A 22,344-nucleotide genomic window follows, 5' to 3' on the forward strand; every position below is an offset into this window, starting at 1 on the left:
TTTGGAGTTTCCTGAATATACATTGGGAAATAATTGGTATAGAAAATGGGAAATCTCACTAGAAAAAATGTAAGAAAAGAATTTTTAAAAATAGTTAAAGACTGTTTATTAAAGAACAAATATAAGATGGCGAGGGAGTTAGGCATAACAATGTTATGGCTGTATGTAAGTTATGTGACGTCATTCTTTTAACAGATGGCTTTTTCCTTGTATCCTTTTGTTGGCATTGATGGATATTTGAAAGATAAGAAAAAGTGAAGTGTGTGGGATGTGTCCTCCATATAAAATCTATTTTGCCTTGTGGTTCGTTTCCAGCATGATTCTTGTTTTCCAAATTACTAGCTGCCCCTCCCAGCTTGATGTCAAATTTAGTAAGCATATTTGCTTACTGCTCTTAGTCAGCATTTTCTTGAAATATAAACAGCAGTGAGTCTAACAAAAATCTGTAAAATACCACGAAGGTCGATCCTAACAGTACCTTATGGAAGCTGGCAATTCTGCAAATAATCTGAAACCATGTGGTGCAGATGATTCGATTTACATAGACTCCTGTAGTGGGCAGTTTCTGAGGCTGTGCAAGTTAAAATCATATTCTCATCTAGATGTTTAAGATGCTTATCTTGGCCAGTTATCAGGAACTTGATCATCAACTTTCTGTAGGTCTCTGCTGGTGTTGGTCAATATTTTACTATCCTAAGTCATTAGAAATTAGGAAACTGAAAATATTGCACAGTTAAAAAGGGAACAGTAAGGCATGCTATCCTGTGCTGGGTCTTGTTTGTACATCCTGTTTAGAAATAGGCACAGTCTGCTAACAGAATAGAGAACAGAGAAAATGCACATAGGGAAAAGTTATGGTGATACTGAGAAAAGTGGGGGACTACCTGTTTTTTAATCCCAAAGAGTGAACATTAGAGATGAATCGATGCAATTCCTTTTCTCTTTGTATTCTTCTAGTTAAATGGATTGGTGTTGGTAAATCCAGAGAGTCTATGATTCAACTCTTTTAATGATTGCCAGTAATGCAAGAAACACTCCTTGAGAGGGAGGGGAAAAGACTTTCTTAAATATTTCATTTATGACCTGCAAATTCAAGAATAAAGACATTGAAGTAAGTTTGAAGCCCTACAGTTGTTTCCAGTCTTTTCAGATGGATGCCTACTGTGGAGATTAACTTTGGCATATTCCAGTGTCAGCTTTCTTTAGCTGGAATTGCCAAATCATTTGTTGCTCCTGCTGCTCTCATGGTGCCACGTTTTTTTTTTCAATGTTTAGTAATAGTATAATCCATGTTGTTTGATATCAAAAGTAGAATTACTTTTAATGTAATTTTTCTTCATTATTGTCATTGCGTGTTCTTAAGTTTTACCCCTATTAGATGGTAAGAACAATTAATGCAGTTTTGCACAAATATTTTTACATTCTGATCATTCAGTTCTGTCATCGTAATCTTTGTTGTTAGAAACAAATGATGAAAACATAGGGGTTCTGTAAACTTTTGTAATGCTATGAATTCTGTTTAAATTTTGGGCTGTTTCTTTTCTGCTGAGACCATGCAAAATTGAGCTTTGGTGGGGTTGGGAGGGGGTTATGTATTCATGGGACCTTTAATTTGTACAGAACACAGAACTTATTTCTGTCAGTTATTTAATACATTGAACATTTATTGAAATGTTCAAAGAGAAAAGATGTTTCCCAAAACAACAATCTTTATGTTAAAAATAATTAGTCATTAAAAGATCTGTTGTAATATATGGTGGATATTTTTCTTTAATTTCAAACATTACCTCTGAAATGTATATCTTTTCTTTTTTATCTTACCATTAGTTTTAAATCTAGTGAATTGGTTTTCAACTGCCGATATGCCTACAAAATCATCTGTAAGTGTCAAAATGAACCCAAGTTGTTAGCCATAATTTTGATTATGCCTTTATTTCTCCTTTCTTGTGTTATTTTGACAATTAGGCATAACATTGTTTTGTAGATTATCTTTTAATGAACTATTTTAAATGTTAAATTAGGTGCCACTTAAATTTATTTTATTACACCATGAATAGCTGATTAAAAGAACCAAATATTTCTAGTATGCTTTGTGTATTGTGTTTTTGTTCTACTAAGAGAGATTAGTAATACTAGTATATAGGAAGGAGCTTTATCTCTGTAGTGTAATACTTAGTTCAAGAAAAATTCTAAAATAGGAGCAGTATCGTTAGACTCAATAAGTATAAAGAACAATACAGATTATCCTACGAGCCAATTACTGATCAATAATGACTTATATGTAAAAATAATTTATAATGAATATATAATTTCTGTTTAATAGAGAATGAATGGGCTTATAAAGTCTGCATTCTTATCTTGGTTGCAAGTATTGCACTGTTAAAAATGTATTTTTAGTAATGGTTCAGAGACAGATACAAAGAACTCATTCTCCTTTTCAAGTATATGTGTTAGACTCTTCCTAGGTATTGGGTATGCAGTGGTGACAGGAGCACAGTCTTCCTGAAACTTACTATAGTGGGCGACAGCATGGTAACCAAATAGAGACTTATAAACAGTAGTTACATGCTGCAGTGGAAAAGTACAAGGTCTGATGAATGAGAATCTAGTCTTAATTTAGCAGGGGTTGGAGAAGGCCATTAATGGAAATAATGTCTAAACAGACCAAGCAGATGAGTACAGAGCAGACAGAGGGACATGTACTGTACAAAGGCCCAGAGGCTGGAAAGAATTTGGAAAGTTGGAGCAACTAAACAAAATGAGTGAGGGGCTGATGAGATTGATTAGCTTAGCAGTAAATTCAAGGAGTAAAATCATGGGCGGGTTTTTTGTGTTTTCTTCTTTTTTTTTTTTTTGAGGCAGAGTCTCGCTCTGTCACCCAGGCTGGAGTGCAGTGGCGTGATCTCAGCTCACTGCAACCTCCGCCTCCCGGTTCAATCGATTCTCCTGCCTCAGACTCCTGAGTAGTTGGGATTGCAGGCACCTGCCACCATGCCTTTATTTTATAGGCATGAGCCACCATACCTGGCCAAATCCATGTTTTACATGAAAGAAGAAGACTATAATACAATACAAGACATACAGTAGTTCCCCCCTTATCCATGAGAGATACGTTCAAAGACCCCCAGTGGATGCCTAAAACTGTGGGTAGTAGTACCAAATCATATATATACTGTTTTTTCCAATACATACCTGTGATAAAGTGTAATTTATAAATGAGGCATAATAAGAGATAAATAACAAAATAGAACAATTATAACAATATACTGTAAAAATTATGTGAATGTGCTCTCTCTCTCAAAATATTCTCTATTGTACTGTATTTACCCTTCTTGTGATCATGGGAGATGCTACAATGCCTCTGCGATGAGATGCAGTGAGGTGATGTAGGCATTGTGATGTAGCGATGGGCCACTGTTGACCGTCTGTGTAATGGCTTGGTGTCACTCATTTCAAGGGATTCCTTGCTGAAGTCTTTGCATGGGCTCAATGCTTTCTGGAGTGACACATTGCCATTAATATTCAGATGTTTTCTGTTGGTATCTTCCACCCATAAATGGAATGCCTTTTCCATCTTAACTAAGCACTTATCATGTACTGTGGCCACAGTTTTTGCAGTTTGAGGTGTGACAGCAAAACTAGCATGAATTTCTTCTTCCTCCTTCAAAATTTCACAGATTTGTTCTTACTGTAAATCTTAGCAACATCAGCATATGATTTGTTTTTATTTCCTTCAATAGAACTTTCACCTTTTCACTTGAAATGAGTACTTTACAGCTTCCCTTTGGCATACCTGAATTGCCAGCATCACTACTCTTGTGCTTTGGGGCCACTATTAAGTAAAATAAGGGTTCCTTGAACACAAGCACTGAGATGCCAGGCAGTCGATCTGATAACCACTGGATCTGATAACCGAGACAGCTACTAAGTGACTAACAGGCAGGTACTGCAGACAGTGTGGAGACACAGGACAAAGGGATGATTGACATTCTGGGCAGGACAGAGAAGGATGGCCTGATGTCTCATTATGGTACTGAGAGCTGCTTGGAATTTGAAACTCATAAATTATTTCTGGAATTTTCAATGTAATATTTTTGGGGCAGGTTTGGCCTCCAGTAACTAAAACCAATGAAAATGAAACCACAGATATGGGGAGACTACTGTGTTATGCTTAAGAAGGCCCTAATGCGAGCACAGGAAAATTGCTAAAACTGTATACTCTAAATTTCAAAACTCAGTAGATGGAAACTGCATGGCAGAACAAGACACTGAAATGGGAAGAGGGCCTATTTAGTACATATTTTTAATATACTAATTAATGAATATAGTTGAATAGGGATGCAAGAATATCTGAGGCATTTTTTAGAAAGTAAACATGTTGAGAGAGGAGTCTTTGTCCCGCCAGATGTTAGAACATTACGCAGCTACTGTAATAAAAATATATAGCATTGGTATGAGAAAGAACAAATACATAAGAGAAATGGAATAGACATTCCAGAAATAGATGCAAGCAAGCATATTTGGGAACTTAACACAGGCTTATCTAATCTTAGGGAAAGCCGCCTTCATAAAAACAGCAAACTCAGGAACCTAAGGAAAAAATGTTCAGATTGAACTGAGTTTATATATATATATATATAAATACTATATATATATAGTATTATGAACAGTTTTTTTTAAAGCCTGAGAAAACAAACTTGGGAAAAAATGTTTCAATGTATATCCCTAATGTACAAAGAGCGAATAAAGTGCCAAGTAATAGAAAAATGGACAAAAAATTAATAGATATCAAGCAGTCCACAGAAAAATATCAGTGGCCCAAAACATGGAAAGTATCCACCTCCACCTTTCGCTATAGATAAAAAAATATAACTTAACAATGAGAAACCACTTCTCATCTCGGATTGGTAAATATGAAAAGATCAGTGCTATCAAGAATGAGGAGAAATAGATACTTTCATAAACTGCTGGTTACAGTGTGAATTACTACAATCTGTAGGGGAAGCCATTTGGCAATATCTGTTAAAATTTGTATTTGCAAATCCTTTGACCCACCAGCAATCACATTACAAAAAGAAAAAAGAAGGCCAGGCACGGTTGCTCACACCTGTAATCCCAGCACTTGGGGAGGCTGAGACAGATGGGTGGATCACCTGAGGTCAGGAGTTCGATACCAGCCTGGCCAACATGGTGAAACCCCATCTCTACTAAAAATACAAAAATTAGCTGGGTGTGGTGGCAGGCACCTGTAATCCCAGCTATTTGGGAGGCTGAGGCAGGAGAATCACTTGAACCTGGGGGCAGAGGTTGCAGTGAGCTGAGATCGTGCCACTGTACTTCAGCCTGGGTGACAGAGTGAGACTATCTCAGAAAAAAAAAATACATTTTTAAAAAAGAAAAAGGCAGCCCTATTTCATATGTAATTGAAAACAATGTGAAGGTCTGTTAATAGCATAAGATGGTATTCTATGAAATAGAAGAGAGGAGGGAATAAAATATAAAACTGTGTCTATTTGTTGGTCTAAACCAAGGACAAAATATGCAAGGGTGTATATCAAATGGTTAACATTGGTCACTAGGAGAGAACTTTGAAGTTTTCTTTAAATATTTTTGTATTGTTTGTATTTTTAAGAGCATATAGTGTTTTAAAATTATTTTTAAGAAATGAGTTACAGGCCGGGCGCGGTGGCTCATGCCTGTAATCCCAGCACTTTGGGAGGCCGAGGCAGGTGGATCACAAAGTCAGGAGATGGAGACCATCCTGTCTAAAACGGTGAAACTCCTGTCTCTATTAAAAATACAAAAAATTAGCCAGGCGTGGTGGCAGGCGCCTGTAGCCCCAGCTACTTGGGGCGGGGCTGACGCAGGAGAATGGCTTGAACCCAGGAGGCGGAGCTTGCAGTGAGCCGAGATTGCGCCACTGCACTCCAGCCTGGGCGACAGAGTGAGACTCCATCTCAAAAAAAAAAAAAAAAGAAAGAAAGAAATGAGTTATAGCAGTTATTGAGAATAAATTGCTGTTTCAAATGTACCTGAGAACTGAGTACATTCAGTGATTAATAGTTTTAGGAATCCACAGTGTAAATCATGGTCAGTATACTTTTGGGGAAGGATAATTAAGATGTTGACATTTGACATTTTATAGGCCTGGTCTTTAGAAACCATATGAACATCCACACTGACACAAATACCGATATTATAAATGAAAGAATATGCTATCATTAGATACCAGAGTCATATACTGTACAAGCTAAAAGATTGCCTGTTTGGAAAATGCTTCCAGAATTTAGGGAAAGAAGAGATTATTGGCTTTGTAACTTGTTGCCCACTGCTTTTTTCTCTTAAGGTTGAAAAGTAATTTTGCTTGGAAACACCAACAACCATTAGTCTAGATGTTTTTGTAGAATAGCATCCATCTTTCTAGAATCTACCTGAGAAGAAAAGATCTGGGTGACCTTTATACTCAGCATCCATCAGTCTTCTTTCACCTTTCTTAGACATTTTTCTGGCTTTGTCATTTTATTTTTTATCAAAGTGATAACATGCATATAATTTTTATTTAAACAACTTTATTGAAGTATGATTTATACACTATAACATTTGCCTATTTTAAGGGTACAATTCAATGATATAGTGAATTTACAGAATTATGCAACTGTCACTACTGTGCAATTTTAGAACATTTCCATCACACCCTAAAGATTCCTCCTGCCCATTTGTAGTCACTCCCATTCCCACACCCAACCTCACAAGGCTACTTTTTGTCTCAATAGAGTTGCCTTTCTTGGACATTTCACATAAATGAAATCACAATATTTAATCTTTTTGCATCTGGCTGGTTTTTTTAATATCTTTTGAGACAATACCATGTGCTTCATTCCTTTTTAATGCTGAATAATATTCTATTATATGGATATACCACATTTTCTTCATTCATCTGTTCATAGACACTTGAGTTATTTTCAGGTTTTTTTTTAATATTATGACAGTACTGCTGTGAGCATTTGCATTTAAGTCTTTGTGTGGACATAGGTTTTTGTTTCTCTTGGGTAGATATCTAGGAATGGAATCTCTGGGTCAGATCATACATTTATGTTTAGTGTTTAAAAGAAATTTCCAAAGTGACTACATCACTTTACATTCCCACCAACAATGTATAAGCATTTCCATTTCTTCACATCCTCATCAATACTTGTTATTGTGTATCTTTTGATTATAACCTTTCTAGTGGGTATGAACCGTTGGTTTCTTGTTTTAATTTGTGTTTCACTAATATGACTAATGATGTTTGAGCATTTTTTATGTCTATTTATATATCCTTGGTGATGTTTATTCAAATATTTTGCCCATTTTTAAATTGGTTGTTTTTAATTATATAAGAAGTCATTATACATTCTGGATACAGATTCTGTATTAGACATAATTTACAAATATTTTTTCTAGTCTGTGGCTTGCCATTTCATTCTCTTGGTGATGTTTTTTGAAGTGCAAAAGTTTTAAATTTCGGTCAAATCCAATTTATCAGTTTTTCCTTACTTAGGTTGTTTTTGGTGTCACATTTAAGGAATCTGCCTAATCTAGGGTCATTAAAAGTTTTATTTGATGTTTTTAAAAAAATCTATAGTCTAAACTTTCACATGTGAAAGACCATTTCGCAAAATCGTCTGTGATCCATGTTGAGTTAATTTTCACGTGATGCGAGGTAAAAGCCTTAGTGTATCTCCTTGTGTGTAGATATTTACTTGTCCTCGCACCATTAGTTGAAAATACTATTCTTTTCCCATTGAAATGCCTTTGCCCCTCTGTTCTTATACGAGCACCACAGTGTTTTGATACTGTGGCTTTATAGCATGTTTTGAAATTGAGGAGTACAAGCCCTCCAGCTTTGTTCTTTTCAAGATTGATTTTGCTATTCTGGGTCTTTTGCATTTGATATAAATTTTGGGGCTGGCATCAGAAAAATGGCAGAGTTTCAGCTCCAAACACCCATTTCTCCACAGAATCATCAAAAAACAAATAGGAACCGTCAGAATGAACTTTGTCAGAACTCTGGAAAACACAGGTTTATATCAGTCAGGTAAACAACAAATCAAGAAAAAGGCAAATTAAAAATGGTAGGAAAGCTGCGTGGTGTTTTTACTTGTCCTTGCCCATCCCCTTTCCAGGTCAATGGCAATCTTGAAGAAAGCCACCTGCATTGCCAGTGTGGGACCCTGGTCTCTGGTTCTAAAGGGAGCAGAGCAGACCTTATTTGCAAATTATTGTGTTTTTTCTATTTTAACCTCTCTGTGGCTACCTGAAGGGCTGACACATAGTGCCCATCTGTGTTTTATCTAACTCACAATTCACCTAGGATGGAAAAGTGGTGAGCATTGCTTGGAAACATTATAAGGAGAACAAAAAAACCACAACTGCTTGGAGCAAAAGATGATATACAGTTGAGGCATATAATACACAATCTAAAGCCTGGGAGGAAGAACAGAGGAGAGTTTATTTGAGAAATTAGGTTATTCAAAAGTGTATATTAGGGAATATAGAAAGCCATATACATGCCCAGGGCAGGACACATGCCCAGAAAAGACCTGAGAAGATCCTAAGCTCTCACCTTCAGCTGATCTCTAGGTTTAGTGTGAGAAGAGAAGGCTGAGGCAGAATTGGAATCCCTGAGCCCAGAGCTTGTGTGTGTGTGTGTAATCCTAGTATTTAAGGAAATCTTTGTCAAAGCAGTAGCTGAACACAAACTAAAGGAACAGAGACTTCAGTAACTAATACAATAAGGAGTACAGTTTTTGCAAAAACAAAAAAAAAGGTTGGAAAAATCAGTAACACAATCTTAGACTTCAACAGTCAACAGCATACCCTAGGGAAAAGAAAAACTGATTTACAGAGTTTCCACATTATAATATTCAAATGTCCATTTTCAATAACAGCAACAAACTACAAAGAAACAGGAAAGTATGGTCTACTTACAGGAAAAAAAAGAAAAAGACTAAAGCCATCCCTGAGAAAGATGATACATCAGACTTACTAGACAAGGACTTTAAATCAACTGTCTCAAATATGCTCAAAGAACTAAAGGAAACCAGGAAAATGATGTATGAACAAAAGAATATCCAAGAAGAGAAATGATAAAAGGGAACCAAATAGAAATTCTGGAGCTGAAAATTATGGTGACTAAAATGAAAAAATTTACTAGAGGAATTCAGAAGATTTGAGCAGGCAGAAGTAAGAATCAGTGAACTTGAAGATAGGACAACTGAAATTATTCAGTCTGAGGAGCAGAAAGGAAATTGAAGAAAAGTGAACAAAGCCTAAGGGACCCTACCATCAAGTGGAGCAACATGCATTACAGGAATCCCAGAAAGAGGCAGAAAGAATATTTGAAGAAATAATTCATCAGAAACTTCCAAAATTTGATGAAAGGCATGAATCTACAAATCCAAGAAGCTCAATGCATTCAAAGTAGAATAAACACAAAAGAGATCTACACTGAGACACATAATCAAACTGTCAAAAGACAAAGATGGAGCATCTTGAAAGCATCACGAGAGAAGTGATTCATCATGTACAAAGGACCCTCAGTAAGATTAAAAGCTGATTTCTGACAAAAATCATAGAGGCCAGAAAAAAAAATGGGATAACATTTACTTAAAGTACTAAAATAGAAAAACGAAGAATATTTGGCAAAATTATCCTTCAAGTATGAAGGAGAAATTAAGACATAAGTAGATAAACAAAAATGGAGGAAGAATATTACCCATAGGCCGTTCCCATCAAGAAGTGCTACATGTCCAGGTGCAGTGGCTCACACCTGTAATTCCAACACTTTGGGAGGCCAAGGTGTACGGATCACTTGAAGCCAGGAGTTTGAGAGCAGCCTGGCCAACATGGTGAAACTCCGTCTCTACCAAAAATACAAAAAAAATTAGTCAGGCATGGTGGTGGGTGCTTGTAATCCCAGCTACTAGGGTGGCTGAGGCAGGAGAATCACTTGAACCCGGGAGGCAGAGGTTGCAGTGAGCTGAGATTGCGCCACTGCACTCCAGCCTGGGTGACAAAGCAAGACTGTCTCAAAAAAAAAAAAAAAAAAAAAAAAGGCTACAGGGAAAGAGCTACAGGGAGTCTCCCAGTTTGAAATGAAAGGTAACTAGCCAGTTACTTCAAGCTGAATGAAGAAATAAAGATCTCCAGTAAAGCTAAAAAGGTAAAAGCCAGTATTAATGTACTTCTGTTTTGCAACTCCACTTTTTATTTTCTACATGATTTAATAGACAAATGCATTAAAAAAATTACAAATTTATGCTATTGGGTACCCTGCATAAAAATGTAATTTGTGACAACAGTAAGGTCAGGAAAGAGCTGTATAGGAGCAGAGTTTTTGTATGTTATTGAAGCTAAGTATCTATTAAAATAACGTTACAAATTTAGGATGTGATTGTAATCTTCATGGTAACCATTAAGAAAATAAAACATGTACACAAAGGAAATGATAAGGAAATTAAACAAAACCCTACAAAAAAATCAGCTAAGGACAAAAGAAGGCAGTAATGAAGGAAATTAGGTATAAAAGATAATCCAACTGTATGCTATCTACAAGCAACTCACTTTAAACCAAAGATACAAATAGGTTGAAAGTGAAAGGATGGAAAAAGTTATCACACAAAATAGACTTTACATTTAAAACTGTTACAAGAGATGAAGGGAATTATCTATTGATAAAAGGGTCAATTCATCAAGAAGATGTAACAATTATAAACATATTCATACTCAGCAAGCAACAGAGCCCTAGCAAAATACATGAAGCAAACACTGACAGATTTGAACGGAGAAATGGTTCCACAATAATAGAAACTTCAATACCCCATTTTAATAATAAAAATTATTAGAACATTTAGAAGATTAATAAGGAAATAGAGAACTTGATTAACATCATAAACAGTACACTTCCCCCAACAATAGCAGAATACACAGTCTCCTCAATTGCACATGGAACAGTGTCCCGGACAGAGGATAGGTTACAAAACAACTTTAGAAATACTGAAATCATACAAAGTATCTTCTCTGATTACAATGGAATGGAGCTAGAAATCTATAATAAAGAAAACTAGAAAATTCACAAATACCTGGGAATTAACACACTCTTAACCAACAGATAAATAAAAAATTCTAAGAGAAATTAGGAAGATTGCTTTTTTGCATTTTATGGATATAACTATTTTGACAAATCTCATGTCACATTATTATGTGATGGTAATATGTCAACTTGACTGGGATGAGGGATGTCTACCAAGGTGTTTCTGGAAGAGATTAACATTTGAATCAATGAACTGTAAAGATTGCCTTCACCAGTGTGGATGGGCATTGTCCAATCTGTTGAGTGTCCAGATATTTAATAGTACAAAAAGGCAGAGGAATAGTGAATTTGCTCTCTGCTTGAGCTGGGACATTCATCTTCTCTGGCCTTTGAATTTGGGCTGGGACTTAACACCATTGGCTCCCCTGGTTGTAAGGCCTTTTGGCTTGGACTGGAACTACACCAGCAGCTCTCCTGGGCCTCCAGTTTGCAGATGGTAGATTGTGGAACCTTCCAGGTGTCGTGTTCATGTGAGCCAATCCCTCATAAGTCTCTTTGTGTATGTGTGTGTGTGTGTATGTATATATGTGTGTATGTATATATATGTGTGTATGTATATATATGTGTGTATGTATATATATGTGTGTGTGTATATATATACACATTGTATTGGTTTTATTTCCTTGGAGAACCCTAATTAATGCAGATTTTGGTACCAAGAATGGTACTAGAATAAGAAAATTCTAAGAATGAGTTTTTTTGAATTGTTTCTGGGGCTTCTGAAATTAGCTGTGTAATCTGATTGGATTTAAAGGGGCTGATGACTCTGTATCCAGTAGTAAAGAGAGCCCTGATAGTCCATGCTTGGATACTCCTAATCAACTCCTTATAAGAAGCAAGGGGGCCGGGCACGGTGGCTCATGCCAGTAATCCTAGCACTTTGGGAGGCCAAGGCAGGTGGATTGCCTGAGTTCAGGAGTTGAGACCAGCCTGGGCAACACGGTGAAACCCCGTCTCTACTAAAATACAAAAAATTAGCTGGGCGTGGCAGTGTGCGCCTGTAGTCCCAGCTACTCGGGAGGCTGAGGCAGGAGAATGGCGTGAACCCAGGAGGCAGAGCTTGCAGTGAGCTGAGGTTGTGCCACTGTACTCCAGCCTGGGCGACAGAGCAAGACTCCGTCTCAAAAACAAAACAAAACAAAAAACAAGGGACCTCAAGGGCTCTGTATATGATATTTTTAAACATTTTTGGAAAACTAAGGAGTATAATAGCATTGGTTATTGCTCCTAATGTCACTGAAATTGCTGAGAATCAAATCCTGGGACTTGATGAATTACAGCGCATGTTGAATTTCCAGCCCCACAGGGCATCCGCTCTTAAAGTGGGGACATTAATTAGGAAATAGTGGAATTCTGTCAATTGAAATGGGGATGTTTGAGAAGACCTAGATAAAGCTGGAGACATTGAGCCCCTAAAATCTGATGAGTCTTTTTTGCCAGTGGTGTCCCCATCCCAGTGGAAGTGGCTTCCCCAACCCCAGTGACAGTGGCATTCCCATTCACAGTTGTATCAGCCTTTCTTCCTCTGAGGAAACCCTGCATTACCTAAGTAAACTGACAGGGAGGTGATTCCCACCACATCCCCATTCAACACTATTCGGCCTGTGCAGAAGACAGATGGATCTTGGAGAATGACAGTGGATTATCATAAGCTTAACCAGATGGTGACTCCAGTTGCAGCTGCTGTACCAGATGTGTCATTTCTTGGAAAATGCCTTTTCTCCATCCCTCTCCATAAGGCCCACCCTAAGCAGTTTGCTTTCAGTGACATGATCAGCAATGCACCTTCACTGTCCTGTCTCAGGGGCATATCACCTCTCCAGCCCTAGGTCATAATTTAGTTCATGGGGATCTTGGTCACCCTTTCCTTCCACGAGATACCACATTGGTCCGTTACTTTGATGACATTATGCTGATTGGACATAGTGAGCAAGAAGTAGCCATAACTGTAGACATATGGTGAGACACTACCATGTCAAAGAGTGGGTAATAAATCCAACTGGAATTCAGGGGTCTTTACCCCAGTGAAATTTCTAGGGGTCCAGTGGTGTGTGATGTCGAAATATCCTTCCTTCCTTCCCTCCCTCCCTCCCTCCCTCCCTCCCTCCCTTCCTCCCTCCCTTCCTTCCTTCCTTTCTTTCCTCTCTCTCTCTCTTTCTTGCCTTTTCTTTCTTTTGAGAGAACGTCATTTCAAACAAATTTATGTATTTGTTTCATGAGAAAGAGCATTCTAAAAGCAGTGTAGCCAGCATACAATCACAATGCTGCAGAACATGGAATAAGCTTTTAAAAAATCACAGAGCAGAGAATGGGATGGTAAATTGCTAAAATCAGGAAAGAGAGTCCAACAAAGTAGGAATCCAATTTGGTTCCCACAGTGGGGTAATCAGTTTAGGAAGTCCATTCATGATGTTAATTACAACAATGGAATGGAAACATTTCAGTTGATACTAGATATTTTCATATACTTGTTTTGGGAAGAGATATCCCTTCTAAGGTGAAGATTAAGTTGTTTCATCTGGCTCCTCCCACAACCAAGAAAGAGGCACAATGCCTGCTGAGCCTCTTTGGATTTTTGGAGGCAACATATTCATTTGGGTGTGTTACACTGGGCCATTTACTGAGTTACCTGAAAAGCTGTGAGTTTTGAGTGGGGCCCAGGACAAGAGAAGGCTCTGCAACAGGTCCAGGGTGCTGTGCAAGCTGCTCTGCCACATGGACCATTTGACCAGCAGATCTGTCAATGGCAGGTAGGGGAGCCTTTGGGTAGTCACATATAGGTGAGTCACACCTCCAGCCTTTAGAACTTTGAAGCAAGAGCACAAAGTATGTTTTCTCCCTCTGGGCAGGTGGGGGAGGGCGAGGAGAATGCAGAGGGGAGGAGAAAGGATCCACTGTCAGACCCCCCTGCTTTCCACATTTGAGCCTTCAGTGAGCTGTCAGGCGGGGCAGGTACTGGGAGCTCTGCGCCCCCCCCTCCCCACCACCAGTTCCCCTACCAGGATGCCCCACCCTGAGCCTGAGGCTGCATGGGTCCAAAAACCGCTAGGAAAAGTGAAGAGAGGACTCAAGCTCAGAGAGGGAAGAACACTTGCCCAGGGTCACAGCACCAAGTGAAGGATAGGGCCTTGCTCCTTCATCTGGATTTTCAGGGGTTGAGTCTGGTACCAGGCCAAGGGGCCTGACCAAGGAGAACATCCAAGAAGCAGTCAGTAGAGATGGCTCACCACTGTCTCTGCAAGGCTTGCCCCAGGTCCAGCCTAGCCCCTAGGCACCACATTGGACAGTGATCTAGGTGAAGACGAAGGCCTCCTCTCCCTGGCAGGCAAGAGGAAGATCAGGGGGAGCCTGTCCAAGGAGTCAGTGGAGATCCTCAGGGACTAGCTGTACTTGCACCTCTGTAATGCCTCCCCCCCGGGGCTGGGGAAGCTGAGCCTTTCTGGTCAGACCAGCCTGTCAGCACTGCAGATGTGTAACTGGTTCATCAATGCCTGGCGGTGGTGTCTTCCAGACTGCAAAGATGCGAATCAGTTTACCCTTTCCTGAGATGGGGGTGAGGCCTCAGATGTGGCCTTGCCAAGTGGCAGCAGCCCCTCAGGGCTGGCTGTGTCTGTCCCAGCCCCCACAGATGTGCTCTCCCTGTCTGTGTGCTGCATGCTGCTCCACTCAGGCCAAGCGGGGAAAGCCTGCAGCCCCCTTCCCGCGGTGGGAGCCGGAGCCCCCCAATACTCTGACTCCTGGTAGCACACTCACCCTGCTGACCAGGACTGAGGCTGGAAGCCCCACAGGTGGACTCTCCAACATACCACCAGCCACATCCCTAGAACAAGACAAAGAGGCTTCAGCAGCTTCCAGCTGCTTCCAGTCCTCCAACTACAGAGAGCTGCTGAGATGGAGCCTGAGAAGCAGCAGCACCCGTCACTCCCATTCCTGCACACTCCCATCCCTTTAGTCTCTGAAAACCTCAAGTAGGTGTCTGTCAACAGGAGTGCTCGAGGCTTGAACCAGCTGTCTCGGGTTCCCGTTTGGGTCCCCTCCATACAGAGGGTTTTCTATGGATCACTGCCAAACACTGGGATCATGTCCTCTGTCCAGAGGTCTTCAGCAGGAAGATGCCAGCTGGCATCGCTGCGCTGTGATGGGGGCCCTCTCCTCTGCTGACTCTGCCATTTCTCCAGGCCTCCCCTCAGTGAAAGAGACCAGGCGATGGGAGACAGGCATGGTGTTGCTGCTGCTGGTCCAGAGAAACCCTGGGACACCTTTGTTCTGCCTGGTTTTCTGGGCTGGGCTCAGGAAACCTGCCCGGTTCAGGCCTGTGTTGGGTCCAAGCTGCCCCTGTGCTGCTTCTGTCAATTCAGGTGTGGACATTCCAAGTTCGTAAGCGTGAACAAAAGAAAAGAGGAACCCAGCAGATGTAACAGAACTGACTCCAGTTGTGTAGATTTTTGCTGAACTGTTTATCCGCTTTTGCTGTGGTTTGCATTAATGGCAATAGTTAGCCAGGTGTGGGGAATGAGAGTGCATTGCTTGATAGGGTCTGATGAACTGGGAGTAACCCACCATTGCAACTGGGGATTGTTTTGCAAGGAAATAGTATTTTTATTTGGGGGACCAGCAAAATCTCTACATTAGTGTAAAATTTCAAATAGTTGTTTTATCATTGGTTTGGTTTACCAAAAAAAAAAGGCAGAAAAAAGTTTTAAAAAAAAAAGAATTTTGGAGCAGGGCCCTGCCAACATCCTTGGATAGCTTCTCTCCTTTTGAGCGACAACTCTTGGCCTACTACTGGGCTTTAGCAGAGACTAAATGCTTGACCATGGGCCACCAAGTTACCGTGCAACCCTAGCTGCCCATCATGAACTGATGTTATCTGACCCGCCAAGTCATAAAGTTGGGCTTGCATAGCAACACAACATCCAGTTATCAAATGGAAGTGGTATATATGTGATTAGGCCCTAACAGGCCGTTCTGAAGGCACAAGTAAGTTATAAGAAGTGGTCTAAATGTCCATGGTCCCCACTCCTACACTGCTTCTCCTTCTCAGCCTGAACCTGTGGCTTCATGGGGAGTTCCCTATGATCAGCTGACACAGAAAAAGAAGACTGGGGCCTATTGTACAGATGGCTCTGCATGATATGCAGCAGCACATGAAAGTGGACAGCTACAGCACCACAGTCCCTCACTGGGGCACACCGGAGAGTGGTAAAGAGAAATCCTCCCAGTGGGGCATAACTTTGCATAGTAGACTTGGTTATGCACTTTGCTTGGAAGGAGAAATGGCCAGATGTGCAATTAAATATTCATGGGCTGTAGCCAGTGGTTTGGCCGGATGGCCCAACATGATTGGAAATTTAGTGACAAGTTTGGGGAAGGGGCCAAGTGTGGTGGCTCATGCCTGTAATCCTAGCATTTTGGGAGGCTGAGGCAGGCGGATTGCTTGAGCTCAGGAGTTCAAGACCAGCCTGGGCAACATGGCAAAACCCCATCTCTATTATAATTTTTTTTTTTTTAGACAGAGTCTCACTCTGTCGCCCAGGCTGGGGTGCAGTGGTGTGATTTCGGCTCACTGCAACCTCCATCTCCCGGATTCAAGCGATTCTCCTGCCTCAGCCTCCCAAGTAGCTGGGATTACCGGTACCCGCCACTATGCCTAGCTAATTTTTGTATTTTAATAGAGACGGGGTTCACCAGGTAGGACAGGCTGGTCTTGAACTTCTGACCTCAAATCCACCCTCCTTAGCCTCCCAAAGTGCTGGGATTATAGGCGTGAGCCACTACACCCAGCCCCTCTATTATAATTTAAAAAAAAAAAAGAAAGAAATTTAGGGAACAGGTATTTGGATAGATCTCTCTGGGCAAAAAACACAAAGATATTTATCCCATGTGAATGTTCATTGAAGGGAACCTCAACAGAGGATTTTGTTAATTAATTTTATTTCTGAGACAAGATATGCTCTGTTGCCCAGGCTGGAGTGCAGAAGTTTGATCATAGCTCACTGCAGCCTCAAACTCCTGGGTTCAAGCAATCATCCCGCCTCAGCCTTCTGAATAGCTGGGACTACAGGTGCATGCCACCATGCCTGGCTTATTTATTTATTTATTTATTTTGTAGAGATGAGGTTTTATTATATTGACCAGGCTGGTCTCAAACTCCTGGGCTCAAGCAATTTTCCCTTTCTTAGCCTCCCACAGTGCTGGGATTACAGGCATGTACCACTGCACCCAGCCAACAGAGAAGGATTTTAATCATCAAATGGATAGGATGACCCATTCTGTGGATACCAGTCAGATTCTTTCCCCAGCCACCACTGTCATTACCCAACGGGCTCATGAATAAAATAGCCATGGTGGCAAGGAAGGAGATTACACCTGGGCTCAGCAACGTGGACTTCCACTCACCAAGGCCAACCTGGCCCCCAGTACGGCACCATTCCCTGGAGCGATCAGTCAGCTACCTGTGGCAGGTTGGTTACACTGGATTGCTTCCATCATAGAAGTTTGTCCTTACTAAAATAGACACTTACTCTGGATGTGGATTTCTCTTCCCTGAACACGATATTTTTGCCAAGACTACTATCTGTGGCCTTACAGAATGCCTTCTCCACCATCATGGTATTCCATACAGCATTGCTTTCTGATTAAAGAATTCAACTTTACAGCAAAAGAAGTGCAGCAATGGGCTTATGCTCATGGAATTTTTTGGTCTTACTATGTTCCCCACTAACCAGAAGCCGCTGGCTTGATAGAGCTGTGGAATAGCCTTTTGAAGAATCAGTTAACGGTACCAGCTAGGCGGCAATACCTTTGCAGGGCTGCAGCAAGGTTCTCCAGAAGACTGCAAATGCTCTGAATCAGTGCCCAATATACGGTGCTCACTCTCCCATAGCTAGGATTCACAGATCGAGGAATCAAGAGGTAGAAACGGGAGTGGCATGACTCACTATTACCCTTAGTAACCCATTAGCAAAATGTTTGCTTACTGTTCCCAGGACTTTATGCTCTGCTGGCCTAGAGACCTTAGTTCCAGAGGGAGGAATGCTTCCACTAGGAGACACAATGATCCCGCTGGACTGGACTTAAGACTGCTGCCCAGCCATTTTAGGCTCCTCATGCCTCAGAGTCAGCAAGCTAAGAAGGAAGTTATGTTGCTGGTTGAGGCGGCTGATCTGGACGACCAAGGGGAAATTGAACTACTACTCCACTACTCCACAAAGGAAGAATATGTCTGGGATATGGACCACTTAGGATGTCTCTCAGCATTACCATGCCCCAACCCAATCCAGGCAGTACTACTAATGACCAGACCCTTCAGGAATGGAGGTTTAGGCCACTCCACCCGGTAAAGAACCATGACTGCTGAGTTGTGTGTTGAAGTCAGAAAGGATACAGAATGGACAGTAGGAGAAGGCAGCGTTTTATAAATACCAGTTGCAAACGTGTGGCCAGTTACAGGAATGAGGACTGTAATTGCCATATGTCCTCATTTTTTTTTTCTTTTTTTGAGACAGAGTCTTGCTCTGTTGCCCAGGCTGGAGTACAGTGGCGTGATCTTGGCTCACTGCAACCTCCGCCTCCTGGGTTCCAGTGATTCTCCTGCCTCAGCTTCCTGGGTAGCTGGGATTACAGGCACACACCACCATGCCCGGCTAATTTCTGTATTTTTAGTAGAGATGCGGTTTCACCATGTTGGCCAGGCTGGTCTTGAACTCCTGACCTCAGCTGATCCACCCACCTTGGCCTCCCAAAGTGCTAGGATTACAGGGGTGATCCACTGCACCCAGCCTCATTTTTTAATAAGCATGTTTGTGTGTATACATACATATTTTAGGCAAAAATGTTTGCTTTATTTCCTCTCATTCCCTTATCATATAACATAAGATGTACTGACCTTATATATAGTATTTGAGTATTGTTAATGCTACATCATAGTATTTAAGTTATAGAATACCAGGAGAAGAGTAAACATCATTCAAATACTTTCCTCTTCTTCTGGGAGGTAAACACCCTGGGATTAGTGCGTTTTCGGTTGTATGCAGAATGTTAATATCATGTTAGGCAGGATTATGACCTTGTTATTATCTTTATTTGGAAATTAAGTATGGTTTAAGATGTTTGTGGATGCCAAGTTGACAAGGGGTAGACTTGTGATGGGTAATTTTTTTTTTTTTTTTTGGAGACAGGGTCTCACTCTGTCACCCAGGCTACAGTCCAGTGGTGTGATCATGGCTCACTGCAGCCTCGAACTCCTCAGGCTCAGGTGATCCTCCCACCTTAGCCTCCTGAGTAGCTAGGACTATAGGCATGCGCCACCATGCCTGGCTAATTTTTGTATTTATTTGTAGAGATGGGGTTTCACCCTGTTGCCCAGGCTGGTCTCAAATTCCTTTCCTCAAGTGATCCACTCACTTCTGCCTCCCTAAGCACAGAAATTACAGGAGTGAGCCCCTATACCTGGCCTGATGGTTAACTTTATTTGTTCACTTGATTGGGCTAAGGGATGCCTAGTTAGCTGGCAAAACATTATTTCTGGGTGTGTCTCTGAAGGGGTTTCTGAAGGAGAGTAGTGTTTGAGTCAGTAGACTGAATAAAGGTCAGTGTTCTTCACCATCGTGGACAGGCATTATCCAATCATTTGAGTGCCTTAATAGAACCAAAAGATGGAGGAAGGGTGAATTTGCCATCTCTGGTTGAGCCAGGACATACATCTTCTCCTGTCCTTTGACATCAGCACTCCTAGTTCTCAGGCCATCAAACTTGGACCGAGACTTACAACATTGGTTCCCCAGTTTTCCAACCTTCGAACTTGGACTGGAACCACACCACCAGCTTTCACGAGCTTCCAGCTTGCAGATGGCAGATCATGGGACTTCTCAGCCTCCATAATTGCACAAGCCAATCCATCAAAACAAATCCTCATTTCATACATATATAAATATATATATATATACTGTTTCTCTGGAGAACCCTATCATTTGATCATTGATTGGCCCTTCACATCTAAGACTAAGGCAATGGAAAGCTATATGGAACTCTGCATTCTTGGGAGAAGTTTATCAATTGATAGGTGTTACTTTAGAGTGAGTGAGGAGGGAGTCAACTAGCATGCTGGGGAACTGGGGGAGGGCAGGGGTCCCTAGAAGCCAAATGTAAGGTTTTTTTATTTGGTGTTCTTTCCTCTCCTTAGAGAAGACCCTTTAGCTTTCTGCCTGAGGGGCTGATGCCTAGTTGTCAGGCTTTCTTCTTGCCAAGATAGGGGTGCTAACTCCTGTACACAGACTCTCAGTTAATCCTTTTTATTAGTCCCACATCTCGCTATAGCCCCAGGCTACACCTGGGTTTCTCCATCCAGAGCCCCCTGAGGGTCTCCAGTGCCAGTTTTCTTCCTAATTGGCCATGTCCCCCAGCTTCTTTTTTTTATTTTTCCCAACAGTGATGCAATTATTGTGCAGACGCAATGATCTTACCTGATCTTGCGTATACATTGGGCTAAATGTAAGATAGCTTGCCAGCATCAGCAATAAGACTGGGAGTGGGGCTAAAATTCAAGTTCTCTTAAGGATAGATCTTGATTCCCTGTTCTAAGCTGACCAACTTAATCTGCAAAAAATTTGCAACATGTAAATATTTTAGGATTATAGCCATCTGTATACACACTTAAATTGAAAGTAGTTCTGCTGCCATTAACTTAGTCTAAAAGAGTCACCTAAGAATGCCAAACGTTATTTTGTTCGAATGCCATGGTTATTTTAGTTTAAAAGCATTTCTTTCAAAGCCGCTTCTCTCTTCACAACAGTAGAGCTCTGGCAGTGAATTAAGTGGTCGAGGATTCAGCGAAACTGTGGCTAATTTCTGGTTCCAATCTGGAATTTAAAACAAATTAAGGATTTATTTAAAGACTACTCACTCCTAATTTTTAACACACTGTCCTTTTAGCAGTTGTGCACAATAACAAAATAACTTTTGGGGTTTAAGACAAATGAATGCATTTAAAATGTGGGAAAAACGACTCAGTCAAAAGGTTGTTTCTTTGGTTCAGTCTCTGATTAAGAGGCATATTATTGAATTATGCCAAAATGTAAATAAAATGAAATAAATTACATAAATTTGCATGTTGACATCTCATTCTGTACTCCCAAACCTTTTTAGTCTTACATTATCCGTGCATTATTTTGTATCGAATTGCACTTCTTGCCATCCCTAAATTCTTATTTTCTCTTTTTTCAGAGGTTTCTTTGTTTTTTCAAATTTTATTGACTATAAACCTTTGGATTAGAAAAGTTCAATGAACTCCAAACAGAATAAACAAAGTTCAAAACCATACAAAATCAATCACTATGTTATTTAGGAATAGATACGTATATGGTAAAAACAGTCAATAGCAAAGGCAAGATTAACACAAATTCAGAATAGAGGGTACGTCTGGGGAGAAGGATGGGGGACTCAAAGGCTTTAAGTATATTAGGGAATTATTTTTCACAGCTGACCTAAGGGATAAATAAGTATTTTATTATTACTCTTTAAATCGAATATATACAAAATATTTTTTGCAGGTATGATAGATATCACAATAAATAGAAAATAGGCCAGGTGTGGTGGCTCAAAGCCTTGTAATCCCAGCACTTTGGGAAGCCGAGGCGGGTGGATCATTTGAAGTCAGGAGTTCGAGACCAACCTTGGGCGACATGGTGAAACCCCATCTCTACTAAAAATACACAAAATTAGCCGGGCGTGGTGGCAGGTGCCTGTAATCCCAGCTACTCGGGAAGCTGAGGCAGGAGAATTGCACGAACCCGGGAGGCGGAGATTGCAGTGAGCCAAGATTGCACCATTGCACTCCAGCCTGGGCAACAAGAGCGAAACTTTGTCTCAAAAATGAAAAAAAAAAAAAGGAGAAAAGCAAAGAAATCAATGAAGTTCATCCATTCTTTTGTGTTACTTATAATAACACAAACCAGAAACCTGGGAGTCACCCTTGACCACTCTCTCACCAACCAAATCCAATTAATTTTCACTTCCTACTTCTCTCCACTCCCCCATCACACCCTAGCCCAGGCCACCTGGACTCTTACCTGAAACACTGATATCCTTTCCTCTTCCTAACACTCCTGCTGCAATCCAGCCTCCACACAACAGCCAAAGAAAACACTTTAAGCCTTATCTTTCTTCAACTTGAATCTATTTCACCATCCCCTTTGCTATCAGAAGCAACA

At 40.7% G+C, this 22,344-nt stretch overlaps 2 protein-coding genes and 1 pseudogene across 2 annotated transcripts in view; 2 read left to right on the top strand and 1 right to left on the bottom strand.

Annotated features, from left to right (window-relative positions):
- Positions 1-2,086, top strand: part of ADSS2 (adenylosuccinate synthase 2) — a 43,185-nt gene extending 41,099 nt beyond the window's left edge. Inside the window, exon 13 of the mRNA XM_002809232.6 lies at positions 958-2,086. Coding sequence (XP_002809278.1) covers positions 958-1,010 — 53 coding nt within the window. The 3' untranslated portion in view covers positions 1,011-2,086. The remainder of the gene's footprint in view (positions 1-957) is intronic.
- A 5,945-nt stretch (positions 2,087-8,031) lies between these two features.
- LOC100445007 (homeobox protein TGIF2-like) lies at positions 8,032-18,966 on the top strand (annotated as a pseudogene).
- A 1,887-nt stretch (positions 18,967-20,853) lies between these two features.
- Positions 20,854-22,344, bottom strand: part of SPMIP3 (sperm microtubule inner protein 3) — a 38,498-nt gene continuing 37,007 nt past the window's right edge. Inside the window, exon 5 of the mRNA XM_002809234.3 lies at positions 20,854-20,994. Within this exon, the coding sequence (XP_002809280.2) occupies positions 20,876-20,994 (119 nt within the window). The 3' untranslated portion in view covers positions 20,854-20,875. The remainder of the gene's footprint in view (positions 20,995-22,344) is intronic.

The sequence above is a fragment of the Pongo abelii genome, chromosome 1, assembly GCF_028885655.2.
Source record: "Pongo abelii isolate AG06213 chromosome 1, NHGRI_mPonAbe1-v2.0_pri, whole genome shotgun sequence".
NCBI classification, from domain to species: Eukaryota; Metazoa; Chordata; class Mammalia; order Primates; family Hominidae; genus Pongo; species Pongo abelii.